The sequence below is a fragment of the Pistacia vera genome, unplaced genomic scaffold (assembly GCF_008641045.1).
Source record: "Pistacia vera cultivar Batoury unplaced genomic scaffold, PisVer_v2 Contig832, whole genome shotgun sequence".
In the NCBI taxonomy this organism is placed as follows: Eukaryota; Viridiplantae; Streptophyta; class Magnoliopsida; order Sapindales; family Anacardiaceae; genus Pistacia; species Pistacia vera.
In genome coordinates this window covers 83,022-102,102 of record NW_022196704.1, presented here as the reverse complement: position 1 = coordinate 102,102, position 19,081 = coordinate 83,022, and the positions used below count along the sequence as shown (strand labels likewise).

General features: G+C 35.8%; 2 protein-coding genes across 2 annotated transcripts in view; both read left to right on the top strand.

Moving 5' to 3' along the window:
- LOC116118037 (OVARIAN TUMOR DOMAIN-containing deubiquitinating enzyme 6-like) overlaps positions 1–3,238 on the top strand; it is a 4,442-nt gene extending 1,204 nt beyond the window's left edge. The window contains exons 3-7 of the mRNA XM_031404013.1: positions 719–822; positions 919–1,064; positions 1,591–1,656; positions 2,504–2,678; positions 3,021–3,238. Coding sequence (XP_031259873.1) covers positions 719–822; positions 919–1,064; positions 1,591–1,656; positions 2,504–2,678; positions 3,021–3,238 — 709 coding nt within the window. The remainder of the gene's footprint in view (positions 1–718; positions 823–918; positions 1,065–1,590; positions 1,657–2,503; positions 2,679–3,020) is intronic.
- Positions 3,239–11,219: 7,981 nt separating this feature from the next.
- LOC116118042 (mRNA-decapping enzyme-like protein) lies at positions 11,220–18,722 on the top strand. The gene is made up of 8 exons (XM_031404017.1): positions 11,220–11,393; positions 11,480–11,520; positions 11,660–11,709; positions 12,281–12,425; positions 14,883–14,939; positions 15,349–15,475; positions 17,475–17,942; positions 18,463–18,722. The coding sequence occupies exons 1-8, from the start codon at positions 11,235–11,237 to the stop codon at positions 18,517–18,519; spliced, it is 1,104 nt and encodes a 367-aa protein (XP_031259877.1). The 5' UTR covers positions 11,220–11,234; the 3' UTR covers positions 18,520–18,722.
- The last annotated feature ends 359 nt before the right edge of the window (positions 18,723–19,081 follow it).

Here is a 19,081-nt window from a genome sequence, read left to right as displayed (position 1 = left end):
TTTTTTTTTTTTAATTTGTTATTTTTTTTTTTTAAATCTTTATAAATGAGAAAGTTTTGGGAACCCTAGAAATTGTCCTCTGTTCAGGTGGGAAATATAGTTCTGTTTCTGTTTTCCTTCACTTCTCCTGTCAGTCAACCTAGATGTAAATGATTTGATCCGGAAGGTTAAAGAAATTTCTAGTGAATAATTTTGAAATTTAAGGTCTACAAAGACTGGGGGAGACCAACTTTTAATTGGATTCATGATCAGGTGTCATATATTTTCTGAAGTAGCAGGATCTGGCTATGTTTATGCAATGGACAGAGAAACTGCAGAACTTCTTGGCTGATTTCCTTATTAAATGATTCCTGGGATAATTATATGATATTCCTAAATATTGGGTGCCTTTGTAGTAGGCTTTTTGCCCTCCAGTTGACAGAATCTATGCCAGTCAGTTTCATAACATGGATGTAGAAATTAATTTGCTTGCATAATATACAAAATTACTGTTTTAAATTTAGCACCTTAGGTATGTGTCTTTCTTACTTTTGTGTGTTCAGGCCCTGTAATCTTTTTGCAAATATGCAGATGCAAGTTTATTGCTTGATCTCACTTCAGCATTTGTTATGCTTTCGCTTCTATCAAGTTTTTTGAATTTCAATGGTTGTAGCCCATTCATAATATGGCCTAGGATCAGTCTGAGGTTTTATTTCCTGTATCATTGTGGTTGGTGAAAGTATATCTTTTTGACCTGGGTGCAGGTCTATGGAAACAATGTGGAGATTCAAGCATTATCTGAAATGTATAATCGGCCTATCCATATTTATTCCTACAGTACAGGTTCTGTTTTTAATGATGGTGAATAATGTTTTAAACGTGCCTTTGTGAAGTTTTGCTGTCTTCTATTTTTCTTTCTTACAAAAAATGTCATTGCAGAACCCATCAACATATTTCATGGAAGCTACAATACTGACACGCCTCCCATACGGTTAAGTTATCATCATGGGAATCACTACAACTCCCTTGTTGACCCACGGCGCTTGACAATTGGTGCAGGACTTGGGTTCAGTTGTCTTCGAGGGGTATGCCTATCTGCCCGGGATTTCTATCTCCATAATTTACTCCATTTTCTTTTGGTATTTTTTTTCTTGCAACTAATGGGATTAGGTTTATTTCATATTGATAAAACTTAATTTTAAGAAGCACCCAGCTATATTAGGTTTACTTAATGAAGGATAGACGGTAAAGATGTGAGAGATGGGGAGGGGAAAGGTTCACCATAGGAGAAATTCAGGTGCTCATAAGTTTATGGGATAACCTGCATATTATGCACATAATCATGTTTCTCCATTGGGTGTAGTTTGAATGGATCAGCTTTCTTTTCTTATCCTAATTATTATTGGGAACAAAAATGAACCTTCTTTTAATGCTTGAATGAGAACCTTACTGTCAACATTGGCCAGTCAATTTCTACTATGTTGGAGAATTTGCTGACTGTTTCTTTGGGTTTGTTGATAATGGTATTTTAACTGAGTAGATGGTTTTTAATGATTTTGAATAGCAAAAAGCTTCATGTTATCTGACACTATCGTGGTTGTTTTTATGCAGACAAATGTTGACAAAGATCAAGTCAAGGCTGCCATCAAGGCTCAACAAGACCAACAGATTGATAATGCAAGTGTCTTTTTCTATAGTATCATGCAAAACAATCGAATTTAAATATTTAAGGATGCGTTTGGTTCATTATTTTAGATAAGATTTTGGGAATAATATTGGGTAGTTGAATAGGGTAGTATTACGAGGTAAAATTTAAAAATTTATAAAGAAACCCCTAGGTTTACTAATTTAATTAAACACCCCAATATATAAAATGACAAAAACACCCTCACCACCCGCAGTGCCAGATCCCGGCCATCACCGTCGGAATCTGGCCGGAAAATTGCGTTACGACACAGGCCCGTTGGATCTGTGTCGTAGCGCGTCGATCTGGCCTTTTTTGGCCAGATCCATCACGGATCTGGCTGGAAAAGGTCAGATCTACGATCGCAAAGGTCCATCTTTGGTTGTCAGCGACGGCCAAAGATTTGGCCGTCGTTGACCATCAACGACGGCCATTTCTTTGGTCGTCGTTGACGGTCAAATCTGGCATTTTCCAGTCAGATCCACTGTGGATTTGGCTGGAAAAGGGCAGATAGGTGAATAACCGACCAATTCCGGTCGTGGTGTAAGCCGTAGGGACAGATTCTGGCTGCCACCGATGGTGGTTGCCGGAATCTGGCAACTATGGGTGGGTGGGTGTGTTTTTGCTAATTTTTAAACTTTTTTTTCGGGGGTATTTAGTGAAATTAATAAACTTAAGGGGTCTAAAAGTAATTAAAAAAAAATACACTAATATTTTTGGAATAATGTGCCAAACAATATTTGGGGAATAGGATTGGGAATATGGGTAGAAATATTGAATCAAACGCACCTTAAAAGTTATTTTTTTATTAACAGGATTCTGTATACTTCACATTAACAGGCACTTCTAGCTGAGGGGCGGTTTTACTCTGATCTGGAGCTTACTGAAAAGGAAATTGAGTGTATGGTGATGGAAGTTTCTCGAGCTGAGTATCTTGCTAATGACAAATTCAAGCAGCAACTTGCCCGTAAAGATTCGTCTACTTCAGGGGCTGAACCTTCATCCTCTGGGGCTCGTGAGTATATTCTTCAATTATGCAATTTCTTTCACAATTAGTGCATGCAAGTGATGACAACTAGAGGAAAACTTGTCTTTCTGTTTATCCCCATTATACGTTTTAGGAAGGTGTTTAGATTTTCTTATGGCTAATATGCATTTAAGAATCAGTTGTTTTTTCTGCTAGCAAATTAAAACTTAACTATTTGCTAGATGGGCATTCTATCATGTTGGGGAGGAGTATTGTACAGGAGATATTGGATCTCGATCCGGATTACTTTATTTTTATCCATTGTATTATAGTTAATCAGTACCTATACCATCTCATTACACCGTTGATGATTGGTTACCTTCCATGCAGGGTCATCATGTAGTGAGAGCAAAGTAGACGGTGGGAGAGAGAGCAATATACAAGATACAGTCCTGAGCAGCGGTATGCAGATGGTACTATCCATGGGGTTCAGCTATTTGCAAGTAATAGAAGCCTACAGCATATTTGGTGATGACGTCGATTCTATGGTGTGTTACCTGCTAGAAACTGGGAGTAGCAGCAGAAGAAAAGGCAAAGCAACTGAATAAGCTGGTGGGGTAGAGCAAAACGCAGATTGAAAATGTAGGAAAACCATGTTGGTGACATTGTAGCTGCTTACGTTTTACCATTTAAAGAGGACACTGTCAAGAACCTTTTTATTATAGTACTTTAAGATAAACAAAATAGGACTAATGCGTGGCATAACCGTCATAGTATAAAAATGTTTTAATAAGAAAATTCTACCAACAATCTCATTTTTCTTTTACTCAAATCCTGTGTGCATCAATGAGTGAACTCTCTGGTAAATTTATTGTGCAAACCTATATAGCTAGTGTCAGAATCAAGAATGATATAACAATTATCATTCAATTCAGTAGTTGGATGAATTTTATTTCGTATATTAATTTTAGGGAGATTTATTATTATAAAAGGAGAATTTCATATTCATATGATTATTCCTAAGAGCACACTTTTCCATTCTTTTTATTTATAACAAGAAAAGTTCTGCTTATCTTTGTCCCTCCTCACTTTTAGGCAATTGTATTATTAAGTGTTCTTTAGAATTTAGAAATGGTGTCTTGAACTTGATTAGGAACATTTGTCTTCAAGAAAGGGATAGGTTGATAATTCTTGTAACATTACACGTAATATGTTTAGAGCGATGCTATTGGTCAGTAATTTAATTTAATAAACTTCATTCCAAAGTTTACCTTACTAACATTTTTAAATGTTTAAATAAATCTTATCTATTTATTTTTATACTTTCTTAATCTTTATCTATATATATATATATATATATAAAAAGATTGGATGGAGGTATTTCTTAGAAATTATGTTTTTATGTGGGTTGTAATTGATGAAATATTTTGGTGTGTAATTAAAGTGAGTTAAACCCAATTGAAATTAATTTGATTTTTCAGTCAAATAAAGAATAAAGGTGTACATCTGATATAAGATAAGAGTAAACGACATGTTCCCACCCAAAGATTGGCGAAAAGGAAAGTTTCCACAGCTAGTTTTATTTATTCCAGATTCCCCCCTTAAAGTAACAGAGTCAGTGTACTCCATATATGTAGGGTTTACCAAACTACCCTTCCTCCTCCTCCTTCTTCTTATTCTTCTTCTTCTTCTTCTTCATCATCATCTCCCCTTCTTGATCTCCATTGCCACTGTTGCCACCTAGCCACCGTTGGTTGTCGTTTTTCTACAAACAAATGGTGGGCATCGGTGGGTTAGTGGAAAATGGCCGTTTTTTCAACAATCTAATCTCTCAAAATTCAACAAATCAACTCCAATCAATAGCCAAACAAACTACACTCAAACAACTCCAAAAATCAAATCAAAGCAACCATAAGTGAAGAACAACCCATTTTGAAGTTCCTTCACCACTCCCGCCTCATTGACACACCATCGTACTTCCTTTGCTACTCCCATCACCGTCGGTGACTTTTGAAGATCTCTCGCAACAACCCTACCCAAAACCTGCTCCCCATCTTTCCTTTGTCGCCGCAAAACCCATTCGCGAACAATACATGGAGAAGGCTGTTGTGCCTCCTTTCCCCACACCTCCCACTCCCATCCTCTTGCACCCCTAGTCAATCTCCCTGCCCAACCGTCGCCGAACGCATCTCGCACGCCTTCACGTGACAAGCTCTGTTTTTTCGATTGAGATTTGATTGGAGAAGTTGATTGAATGCAGTTTGTTGGGATTTCGAAGTGTATTCGTGTTGTTGATTAAAGTTATTAGTGTTGGTGTTGGTGGTGGCGGTATTGGTGGAGTTGGAGGCGGTGAGGAAGGGTTGCTTTGCAGAAAATTTTGAGATGGATAGGGTTTATTATTTTTGGAAATAAAAATACCTAAATATCCCCTTAACCGTTATATTAAATGATTTTTGTTAATTTAAGGGTGGGAATTTGGAATAAATAAAACGCAAAAATGCTATGGACACCGAATGTTGGTACCGAAATTTTGCACCGATCTATTTGACATTTGACTCGGATGTGGCCACGTAGGACACAACACAGGTATTCAATGAATGAACGACCGTCCAACAATTATGGACGCCAGTCCATGTCTTGTGGACGACCGTTCATCATAAATGGACGAAAGTCTAGGAAATATCAATGAACTCCCGTCCATATATCATGGACGAAAGTCCCTTTACTATGGACGACCGTTCATCATAAATGGACAACCGTCCATCTCAAATAATTTTTTTTTTTTAATTTACAATTTCTTTTTCATTTATAAAAAACTATCGCTTGTCTAAGTCAAAATTTTTAGATGAAATATTCATTTTTAAAGCACAAAACTTTTAGATGAAATAAAGGAAAAAAAAAATGATTTTTAAAGTAAAAAGCATGGACGCTAGTCCATCTAATGAGGATGGTCGTCCATATATAATGGACGACCATCCAAATGAGATGGATTGGTGTCCATAACCAAATAATTTTTTTTTCATTTATAAAAAAAAATGCAAAGCAAGAGAGATGGATAAAAAGTATTCACAATGTATAATGTTTTAAAGAATTTTTTTTATTAAACTCGAATTTGGGTATGGACAGCCGTCCATCTTACACGGACGGCTATCCATTGTATATGGATGCCCATCCATTATTAGTTTTTAAGGGTCCGTTTGGTTTGTTGTTTTGGATAGGATTTTGAAAATAATATTGGATAGTTGAGTAGGGTTATTATTACGAGAATATGATTTAAATAAAATGTGTTTGGTTGAGTATTTTGACCTTGTTATTTGTGTTGAATATTTGATTGATATATTTTTTTATAAATGATTTATTAATATAATATTTTGGTGCATTTTGTTAAAATAATGTATTATTATAACCTTAAAACTTATCAATTTACGTTTTAAAAATATTAAACATTTTATTGGTAATTTCGTAATCAGTAAATATTAAAAAAAAAAAACCCCTCATATTAATTTCAAGTACTAATCCAACTGTTTAAAAACACCACATTAATACATATATGACAAAGGTACTGATTATCAACCCTTAGAATCGTTGTTACACGTATACTCTATTAACAACTACGACATGGTCATATGTGCTGCCCACAGTTCAGTCGTTATGTTATCTCGTACAGTCGTCATGTTGTTTATAATACTTTGCTGCGGTTGACTCAATCCTTCTCCATTTACGCCATCTTCTGTCCCGTTTTGGTGATCACAAAATACTTGCTCATTACCCATATTTTCAGCATACCGTTAGAGGATAGGGTCCTCCATATTGTACATTTTGATAAAATTATGAAGTACACAACATGTCATAACAATCTTCCCTTGTTTGTCCAACAGGTAATTGTTCATTCCATTCAGAATACGAAACCGTCTTTTTAAAACACCAAAGGTTCTCTCGACAATATTGCGGAGTGAAGCATGTCTGTAGTTAAACAACTCTTGTGACCCCCTTCGGTTACGGCGGTAATCAGAAATATGGTAAGCCACTCGCCTATGGGGGGCGAGGAACCCCTTTTTATTTGGATAACCCGCATCAACCAAATAGTATTTCCTTGTAATAGAATCACACATGTTATTTGAAAATTTAGGGCCTCAACAGTGGAGTAAATATGCTATAATACGTCAAGAAAATACTTATACCTGGTGGAGGATGTGGGAATCCAGAATTAGGATCATCAAGAATTGAATTTAAAACTATTGAATCATGCGCAGATCCTTCCCATCTAGTAACGACATAAGTGAACATTATCCTAAAGTCACATACAACTATTACATTCTGTGACAATGTTCCTTTGCGATTCTGGTACCTATCGCCAAATTCCTGTGGAATTGAAGCGTATACATGTGTGCCATCAATGGCTCCAATATAGTCATATCATCAAAATTGAATTTTAGTCATATTAACTGACTATCAACATTAATAACACAATGAACTTAACTATTTACTAATAGAAAACATAATGAAGAAGTACCTTAAAGAAAGGGTAATATTTTTGGAGGTTGATATTTCACATGGAACATCACTGAAGTCAAGTGGTCTGATAAACTCTGTCTTCAACTCACATATCGCCTCGCAAACTACGCCAACATATTTAGAGATCGTCTCACCCGAATGTTGGAAATCCTCCATCATCGTTCTGATTGTCTCGTTTTTACCAACGATTGTCAGAAATATCATAATTTGTTCTTCCATACTTGTCCTCCTAGTTAGTAGCAATTTCCCTTGTTGTGCCAAAATGTAACATAAGTATGCAAAACAGTCTTTGTTCATGCAGCACTTTTCAAAGATCCTGTTAGCATGACCATTGAGTACTTCCAACATGTACTCATGACCAGTTAATATGGATGTATGTCATAGTTGAAGCCCAGCTGTTTCTAACGCGGCAACACCGTAAAGTGCAATGGTTATATCTGTCAGTATTTCTTCTTCCTCATCTGCATTCTGTCGTCTTCTTTCTGTACAGCTAGACGACGCCATTTAAACCTGTACATTTACAAAACATTGATCAACAATTAACGGTGGTTGTACTGCTTAGCAAAATATAACAATCAATATTTAATTCTAATGACAATCCAAAACTCATATGAAACATGTAATCTCACATAAAACAATAACACAATGAATAAGTTCATACAGTAGCAGACATTTGGGGACATTTTCAAATCAAGGTGTTGAACAGAAATTTGGTTTAGCCATAAAAGGACAAGTGCCCACTGGCGCATACAAAATTGTTGGCAAACACTTAGGACATACAGTGTCATCTACAAATTGCGAAAGTCATTATAAATCCAATTAGCCTTTTCTTCGGGCGGGAGTTTCACGAATACCTTCGCCACCCTGGATTTTGATATAAGTACTTGACAACCGACATGTAAAACTCTGTGGGTACTTGTATGACCGTCAAGATGTCAATACAATTGCTCATGGAAAACGGATCAGATGGACCACTGGTGTTCTCTTCGTCCCCTTCATCTCCACTGCGATTGCTAGCCCTCGATCTCATACTCCGCCTCTCCACAAGCACGTCCGTCAATCTACCAATGACATCCACAAGTGCTTGTCCCCAATCGCTTCTGTTCCTCCTATTTCTAGGTCTTCCATGGCCAGATGTGTTTGCCCGTTTTTCCCCTGTCGTCTGATCTGGATCAAGTTCAAAGTCGCTATCATCAATGTCAACCGCGCCCTGATTGGAATAAGTGAAGGTCTCTACCAGTTGAGATGTAGATGTGTACGCATATCTCCCAGTGACAGTTTGCTTCTCAAACATGATTTCATAAAGCTTCTTGTGAGAAAGTCCCTTGTGGTAGAATTGTTGCGCCTGTGAATTTTGCTGGTAATGCAAAATAATAATATATTAATATTTGGCAGTCCCAAAAAAAAAATTGCGTACAAATACGATGTCGTTGATTAATATTAGTTAAAAAAGTTAAAAATTTACCTTGACATATTCTTGCCAAACCTTTACGGGACACGTTGCACTTTGCGATTCATGATCCCACTCGAAGCCCGTGTGTTGCAGCAATTTCCGCCATGCTTGATATACTTTTCGTAGGCGAAAGTACTTAGAGGTTAGTTGTGTCACGTTGAGTCTCCTCCCAACCAATGATGATAAGTCATCCAACATTTCCTAGTAATCTGCTGTTTTTATTGAAATACCTTGCGAAGTTTTCGCCCGCTCAGACAACAGGATCAAAATTTGTGGGTCATCTCAGTGGACCAGTTCACAGTATCACTCGTCTAAGGACAATACGGTGAGAATGACAACCAAGATTGGGACACCATACCAATCACAAAACACATTACAAACACACATACACACATTTAAACGTAATAAAGTAAACACAGATAAACCGTTACCTTGTTCGATCTTACACTGCTTGAAGACGTCAATGCAGGGGAAGATACAAGCAATGTTGACCAATATGGTGTATGACAAACTCCAAGTCTGGAAAAACGTCGAGATTTTCGCCTCTGCTGCAAGTAGTAATCAATCCTGTGACGTCGGGACAAATTATATTGACATCTGTGCATATGATCGTAATTTGTTCTTACGATCAAATAACAATGCCGAATCTGCAAAACAAATATATCAGTTAGAGAAATCCCAAAAAATATTTCCAATAATCCAACAATTTTTTACTCCCAGAATTCATCCATTACATACAACATGTTACATATGAAGCTGCACAATTTTTTGACGCAAGTGCTGAACACTCTAAGCAACATACAAATGCTCTAACCGTTAACCCCCACAAACTAATCCACCAGATCCAAGTATATCATGTGCAGAAATCACTTTAGACTCGACCAATTATAAAACGCCACATTAAAGTCCAAATAAAAGGAACAATTAAAGGAAAATATACTTCTAACACAAAGCAAAAAATAAAATAAAATAAAATGAAACCTTCAATTGCGTCTCTAGGTGTCTTGAAACCCAACCCAATGTGCTTCCAAAATCGATTCCCTCCTTTCCGGGTCTCTTTCCCTTCCCTGATTTCTTCGACCTGCAAAACATCAACACAAGTTACCAAAAGAAAAATACTTTTCTACAATCCATTTGTCGACATTACCATAACAATTAATCTACTATTCTACAATAGATTGACAAACCTGCAAAAGAAATTACCTCAAAAACACCTTGGGCTGCTTCAAAAAGGCTTTCTCAGTCTGCAAAACAAATGGAACAAACAATCAGAAACGTGAAGGAAAGACAAATGGGGCTTCTTCGTGGTAGATCGGCGACAACGGAGGGTGCTTCGTGGATGGTTTGTGACGATGGACTTCGGATCATGGCAGATCGGCGACGACGGTATTCACTGAAGTCAGATCGGCGACGATGGGACTTTTTCGTGGCAGATCGGCGACGACAGTGGGTCTTCGTGGATGGTTTGTGATGATGGTGGCAGTGGATGATGGGTTTGTGTTGTGATGATGGCGGCAGATGATGATGGGTGGTGGCGGTGGGCCTTCTTGGATGGTTTTCTTTTGTGATGATGGTGGCAGTGGATGATGGTTTGTGACGATGAGTTTGTGTTGTGATGATGGCGGCAGATGGTGATGGGTGGTAGCGGTGGGCTAGTAATGCGATGATGGTGGAAGATGATGATGGGTGGTGGCGGTGTGTTTCTGTTTTGATGATGGTGGAAGATTGATTGGGTGGTGCTGTGGGGTTGTTTTTTGATTCAGGTGAAAGGTCGTTTGGACAATGTGCGGTGTGTTGGTTTTGTATTTGCAGGTGGAAGATTGTGTTGGAGAACAATTTGTTGGAAGGGTAGGAAGTGGTTTGTGATGATGGTGAAGCAGTGAACTAGTGAAAAGAGAAAGTGAAATAAAAGCAGACAGCACTATAAACTCTGTCTTCAATAGTCAAAAAACTGTCAGGATTCTATTGTCTGGATAATAAACCAAACATTACTCTGAAAATTGGGTTTAGGGTAAGGTAGGAAATAATAAACCAAACGCACCCTAAACTTTTCTGTACGGGTGCCCATCTTATATGGACACCTGTCTATAGTAAATGGACACCTGTCTATAGTAAATGGACACCTGTCCATATTATATGGATGAGAGTTCATTGATATTGTCGTGGATGATTGTTTATTCGTGATGAACGGTCGTCCATAACATATGGACAACCGTCCGTGTAAGATGGACGACTGTCCATTCACAGAATCAGTATTTTTTGTCCAACGTGGCCGTGTCTTAGTGGATGTCGCGTCATTCGATAACAAATTTTAGTGCACAAATTCGGTGTCTATAGCATTACCCAATAAAACGATGGTGAAAACTTGCCATTGCGCTAATCTTTGGGTGGAAACATGTCGGTTTACACTATAAGATAATGGTTGAAGGTCATTTCGGTAAATATTGTTGTTCTTAATCTTAATTAACAAGATAGATTCGGGTTTTGAAGAAGGTGAAGTTTTAAACAACTAAACAAGTGAAAAAGTAGATCAATTTCGAGTCTCGATCCGTACTGTTCACATTACTTGTCTTTGTCTCTCTCTTTCTTTCACTTTGAAACTCTAGGGTTCGGTTAGAGCCTAAAACGACATTAAAATGTCTCAAAACGGCAAATTGATGCCTAATCTTGACCAACAAAGCACCAAACTCCTTAATCTCACTGTTCTTCAGCGAATCGACCCTTTCATTGAAGAAATTCTCATCACCGCTGCTCATGTCACCTTCTACGAGTTCAACATTGACCTCAGCCAATGGGTGCCCTTCGCTTTATTCATTTATTATTATTTTTTTATTTTTTTAATCAAAAGCTTTGGCTGATTGTTTTGTTTGTGTGTTTTTAGAGTCGCAAGGATGTTGAAGGATCTCTTTTTGTTGTCAAAAGGTGAGAATTCTCTCTTTGGATTTTGCTTTTTAATCGGGTGTTTGTTGTAATTGGGAATCGTTTTTCTTTTTGTTACACGGGTAGTGTTAAGATTTTATTTGTAATCTGGGTCTTTAAGAGTTTTTGTGATTGATGTCAGGAATACGCAACCTCGGTTTCAGTTTGTTGTGATGAATCGACGCAATACAGGTTGGTTTTTGTTTTCACTGTTTAATCTTCTGTTTTACTAGTTTTTGGGATTAGTTGATTAATTTGGCAATTCTTATTCTATGATGTTATTTTATCATAGTTCTATAGCTTAAGTAAGGGTTTTAAAACTAAGAAGAGGATGGACCAATGGCAATATTAGTTTGCCAATGATATATAGGCTTTTCTATTTTACAATAGTCTGGGACAACTGTTATCTTGAAGTTTTGATGTGACAATATCAAGGTTGTACTGGGTTGATGAGGGTTTTTAATTTTGTGTTCTTTCTCTTATTTGAAGATTATTCTTTCATCTAGTGGTCTCTCTGTCTGTAAGTCAGTTACTTGCCATCTCATGATAACCAGAAAGAGTGGGCGTTGAATGTGTTATTTGGATACCATATAATCTGAACTATGATTGCTTTATGTAATTATCATCATTTTAAGCATTTTTGGTTATTAATGTTCAGAGCTATATCTTATAATGTTGCCATAGTGATGTCTTTTTTAATAGCCTTCACATCTGTATATAAATATGTTTGTACTAATAGGCTTCAATATATTGGTTTAAGCAGATAATTTGGTGGAAAATCTCCTGGGAGATTTTGAGTATGAAGTCCAGGTCCCATATTTATTGTATCGAAATGCATCTCAAGAAGTAAATGGTATTTGGTTCTACAATGCACGTGAATGTGAAGAGGTTGCAAATCTCTTTAACAGGTATTAGTTGTTTTACTATGATAGTTATTTATCTGCAATTTTAAAATATTTTCTCATGTTGATAGTTAATGTTGTTAAATTTTTCTCGGGTTGATATTTAATACTGTAGACAATACTATGTATGTTCTCAACCAAATTTGCTTTACATGGGGAATGGAGTTTCAACTTATAGATTATGGTCACTCCATGTTGTTGAGTTGGATTGTGAATTTGCCATAGGCCTCATGAACATGTGACCAAGGAGAGTAGTTCACAGAACTTTCAATTTATTTGATGAACTGCAGGCCAGAAAAATTCCATACATAGTATGCTAGCATCTTTTTAAAAGTTCAATTATGTCTCATATTCACTTCTATAGAGTTTTTTTAATCTGCTTCAACACCATAGAAATATTCTGTTGGTTGTATGTATCTGAAAAAATATACCACTTCGAGGAATGTGATTGTTTTGTATTGACTTGCAAAGGATAAATACATTGCTTTGGCCTATGAGTATGGCTTTCAAGCAGAATTGTTAGGTTTTATATTCGTAAAATTTTTGTTGCTATGTATAGGAATTAGGAAGTAAGGATCCCAACTGATGTGATTGTTTGTGACAACATCACATTAATTATAGGAAAGGAACATCACTTATCTCATCATCCTACAGTCAATGTGGTATTGCCACATCAATAACCACATCAGTTGGGATCCCCACTTCGTAAATGTAGCATTAATATTGAAAAATTCATAACATGTATAGATCCTTGGTTTGCAAATCAGTTAGGATGACCATTTATATTGTTCTCTTGACATATATTTTAATAAAATGTTATATTTGAGTTTGTTGGTAGCGAGTTAAAGTAGAAAATATTGTTTTGTAGAGCTGTATGAAAACACACTTTGAGATAATGGGATTTTTAGTTTTATAGAACTTGCTGTTGCGTTAAAATCTACTTCTTTTTTTTTCTTATGTTATAAGATTTTCACTTTGCCGATCCTGCTCCTTGTATACATTATCTTCTGGTTTCAGCCCTTACCTACTCATCTTGTTTGTACTCAATTAAAGTTTTAATGGGAAGATGAATCTAGTTATAGTTCTTTATGGGTAACAGTTGATAGGACAATGAGCTGAAAAGAGAAATTTTGAAGTGTAAATTTTAATAAAAATTTCTTTACGAGACCATGATCATTTAAATTTGTGGCTTTTAATGTAAAATGTAACTCTAAAATAGGTACCAGGAGGGCTACAGGAACTAGATGGTTGACCATGCTATACACTCAATCCTTGATAAGAAGGTGCAGTAGATATCTAATTTGTTCATCACATATGACTTGTAAATAAATTTACTAGTGAATGTTCTTTTGCAAGACTTATTGTATCATTCAAGATTAAATGGTTATTGTTAGCATGCTCCATGTAAATAAGTCTTTGGGGAATCCAAGGCAACAAAATCTCTTGGTGGGAAGTGTAGCAGCTGATAATGTAGAATTTGGAGGAAATATTACTTACATATGGATTTTATTGTGAATGTTCTTTTCTGGGACCTATTGTGTTGAGCAGGATCAGATTGCTATTGATAATATGGTTTATAGGTTATCCATAATGGATTCTTTGGGCAGTTAAAATGCTATAAAATTGCTCTTGGTGGAAATCTAGCTGCTGATGACGTATAATTGCATGTTTTCTAATCATTCCCATTATGTACTCCAATCTAGTTCTCATTTTGTGCAGTAATGCATGTAGCATAAGTGGGAAGAAGGAAACAATGAAACTATTTAAGTAAGAGAGGGAAAGAAGTTAGTGTGCTGTCCCCCAAAGTCAAAATTTTGAATCTCTTTGGCTTTAGTTTCAAAGGATTTTCAGGATGCATCTTTATTCTTTATTTTCCATAAATTGGGAACGTGTATTGCTATGATTCTGTTCGGTTTTTTTGATGGATGTATCGCTGTTAGATTTCTACAGTGCCATATTGTAGATTATATTCACACATTTGGGAGTGTTTTGTGTACCTCTTTGACCCTCTGTCAGGAGAAACACCTGAATAGTGGACCACTGGTCCACCTTTTTACTTTCTTTCATTGTTTTGGCACAATACCTCTATGTTTCCTATAAAATAATAATAATACCCGCTAGGAAACATAATAATACTGGTATTATTTCATCATATATGGAAATGACAACAGCGTATTTTTGTTAGAGCTTAGGAGTTCATTGATGTAATTTATTGTGTTATATTTGTAATAGTTGCAATAGGTTTGGAGAGTGCGTTATAGTTTAGTTCATCGTGACTTTTAATAATAGGACCCCTGGATACCATTTGTGGGAAATGTTCTCTTGACTCAAGTATATTGCATTTGTTATCTGTTTACTTTTTACTTTTCACTAGTAAAATTGTTATTAGTCGATTATAATTGTGAATATTAAATATTTTCAATGATTTCAACCTGATATTTTTTTATTTTTTCCTAAATACAGAATTCTCAATGCATATGTCAAGGTGCCTCAAAAGTCAATGGTATCATCTACTAAAAGGTAATGATTGATCCAATTTATCTTGACGAAGTCTTGTTATTGGGAAAGCATAATTTCTTCAGAAGCTTTCTGTATTATTCTCTTATAAAGTATTCTTTTAAATCCTCTTGGAATTATTTTCTTGTGAATTTTAGAGCGCGTCATCTAGGTGATATCTAGCAGCAAAGTATCTGCTTTATCAATTACAGCTTTTAATTAGTTGGATGCACTTGTAATTTGCCACTATGACTTTTACTTGGATTGCAATGTTAAAATCAGCTTTGATTTTTATTTTTTACCTCTTCATATTCACCTAGGGTTATAGCCCTTTTAATTAAAATCAATGTATTACATTCCTATTAACATTTTATATTATTTAGTTGTGGTCAAAATAGAAGCTATAAAAAGTTCCTATTTCTTATGAATGCAGTGAGTTTGAGGAACTGGAAGCTGTTCCAACTATGGCCGTAATGGATGGTCCTCTGGAGCCATCATCATCAACTGTATCCAATGCTGCTGATGCCCCTGATGATCCTGCCTTTGTGAACTTCTTCAGTGTACGTTTTCTTTTTAATACCATGTTCCTTGTATTTCAATAAGATCGTGAGGCATCCATTTTGGTTGTGCCTATATGTTGTGTAAATGTTAGAATTATGATATGATGCAATATTATCATACTGTGTATTTCAATAAGATCGTGAGGCATCCATCTTGTCAATATATTGCTTATAGATTTCTTTGTATGTTCTCCTCTAAGATGATCAAGAGATAGGATTATGGCATTTATACTTGACATCCACTGCAGCAATGGTATCCTGTATGTAATAAAATGGAAACAATGGAAACTTTTAGGATTTGATTAGGTATTCTTAATCAGGACAGGATATGAAGAAATGAAAATTTAATTTTCTAAGATTTCTTAACCAACCAGCATCTTCCTAGTAGATTGTTAGAGACACTTTCACAAAGCATTTTCTGTTATTCTCAATTTACCTTCTTTGGTATTTCAACTTCTGATGTGTGCCTCTCTAAAATTATGTTGTTAAATTGTCTCTGTAATGTGTAATGATAACCTTTTGAATAGATATGCATGCAAAATTGGAAAGAATATAATAGTTCATATTTGTTGAAGACATAACAAATGGCTTTAATCTAGGGGTGTGCAAAACCGGGTACCTGAACCGGTTTTTTGCATTTGGGTGACCTGAATCAAATATTCAGGTCAGGCTCTAAGGGTACCCAGTAACCGAACCGGTGTTAGAATTACTTGGTTTTGAACTGAAACAAATTCTCGGTTGGGTTACCAAGTACCCAAATTTTGAACCAAATTTCCCCTTCATTTGATTATCTTATTAAATTTTCTTAAAAAAGCCTCTTCCACTGTTCTTTCAAATCCCCAACTCCGTGTATATACCAAATTATTTCTCTTTAAGTTTCTCATCTCTGTAAATTTCCTCAAATTCTTTTTTTTAGATTTCTCATCTCTACTACAAATTTCCTCAAATTCTCTCTTAAATTTCTCATCTCTACTTCAGTTTTCCTCAAATTCTTTCTCTTAAATTTCTCATCTCTACTTCAATTTTCCTCAAATTCTTTCTCTTAAATTTATCGTCTCTATTGGAATTTCCTCTTCTTAAAATTTTCATATCTACTGAAAGTTCCCAATTCAAATCCAATAAACACTTAACAAACGCAAACCCACAAAATAGAAAATTTAAATCTTAACGTTTGCTTCTGTAAGTATAAACAAAAATGCAAATGTATAACGGAAGGGACGGGCTGGCGGCTGGAAGCAGAAACACCACCAGCCCAGGTCGAGGCTGAAGCGGCAACGCCGCCAAGCCAACTACCTCCAGCCACAAGCTAGAAGATTAGAGGATAGGAAGGCAGTTGTTGATGTAGAGAGAAAGGAAAAGAATAAGAAAAAGGAAGGGGAAGGAAAAGAAAAGAGAAGAGATGAGAATGAAAGAAAAAAAAAGAAAGATAATGAATGGGAAAGAAGAGGAGAGAAGGTGTTGTTGTAGATCTAGCTTTATAATGAAATGTTGAGAGAAAAGAGAAAGAAAAGGGAAAAGGGGGAGAGAAAAAATAAAAAAATGAAAACCGTTATGGTTCGGGTACTCGGATTCTTTCAAAATCAATTCAAGTATCTATTTATAACTACCCTAAACCAAACTGAATTTCTGGGTACCAGGTTTTTTTGGTTTGGTTACGGGTCGGGTACCAGGTTACAGGTTTTTGGCACAGCCCTAACAAATGCTTAGCATTTATTACAAAGGAATGAATTCTGAAAAGGAACTTGTATTTTAATATATAAAGATGATATCGTATGATGTTGTCTTGCAAATCCAATATCTGCTGGATATTTGTGGTAAAGAATTGTTAATTTATCACGAATCCCACTTTTTGCTTCTTTGGAAAAGCATACAAATTATTCATTAAATGATGTTCTTATTGTTCACATGTTAACAGTAGATTATCAACTTATTTTTCTCTTCTACATTTGAAGTTTCCTCCATAATCAAATCTGATTATTTTAATTACATAATATTGCAGACAGCAATGAATATCGGGAATGCTTCAAATGCAACAATTGCTACCCAACCTTACCAGTCTTCTACAACAGTACCTCCACCTTCCAATCCAGCCACTGTTGCCTCTCCTGTTGTGCCAACCTTGCAAATACCCTCACCTTCTCTGTCCGCATCTGTGCCCTTAATGCCGCTACTTGACCCTGAATCCAGCAGCAGCAGCAACCGGATCGCTAATCTTGTGAAGCCGTCATCATTCTTTGTTCCTCCTCCTGCTTCTGCCAGGATGATCCCCTCTGTCTCTTCATCTATACCCACAGCTCCACCTCTGAATCCTCCCTCAAGTCTGCAACGTCCATATGGTGCCCCATTGCTTCAACCTTTTCCACCACCAACTCCTCCGCCACCATCTCTTACTCCTGTTCTTACTCCAAACTATGGAGCAGTTATCAGCAAAGACAAAGTCCGAGATGCACTTCTAGCACTTGTTCAGGTCAGTTCTTGTGGTGATGGTGAAATGTTTGAATTGAGTGTTACAGCTCTCACGTGCTTATGTTGCTTGGAGATTATGAGAAACTATTTATAGGAATTGGGACAATCCTCTAAAATATTTTTCACACATATCGCCTGAGTATAGTGATGGGTAGAATAAAAAAAATGCCATTTCAGTTTTTGTTGTCCACTGACTGTGAAGGACAATCTTTTAAAATACTAGCAAAATAATCCGAGTTAGTAAAATATGTTAATTTACTTAGAATCTTCTGTAAGAAGACTAAAACACCCTCACCCTTCATTCCTTGGCTATAATTATAGAATTAATAATAATTTAAACATAAAACTAGAAAAGAGAATGATAATGATCCTTTTGACAACAGAATAAATAAATAAATAAATGATAATAATAAGAACCAATAAATAATAGACTGGATAAAAATTAGGGTTGATTTATCTTTTCTGATGCTTTTTCCGGTTATTGTTTTGGTTTGATCTGACTGGCATTATATGTGTGATAGGACAATCAATTCATGGACATGTTCTATCGAGCACTGCTGAATGCACATCATTCTTGACCAGTTGAAAGCAGCATTACAATGTAGTAGTTGCTGGAATTTTTGTTCATTGTGTAGCTCTCTACAAGTGTGTAAGACCCAATCTGTATAGCATTTTGCACTGTCTCATTGGTTTTGATGGAGTAAATGTTGATGTTGGTATATAAATTGCTCTTGTTTTTTATTCAGTAAACATGTGAAATATGGCTCCTTGGTTATTATCATTTTTGGGTTTATGATGAATTGCATATGCCCTTTGATTCTATTACACCGATGTACTTCTAGGTTTGCAATCTGGATCTATCATCAATTTCACGATCCCGAAGTCTACTTTCCTTGTATTGTTTAAACTTGATTATAATTTAGATTGTTAATAACAATTATTATCACATTAAACAAGTTAAACTTAATTGTATGTTTTTATATTCAATTGTTTAATTAATATACCAAGTTTTTCTGCTGATATTATAATTATCAAGTCTTATATTACAAATTGATAATATGTTTTATTTCCAAATGTTGCAAGTAAAATGTTATGTTGTAATAATTGTCAAATAACCTGTAACATGTTCTTTCAGATAGC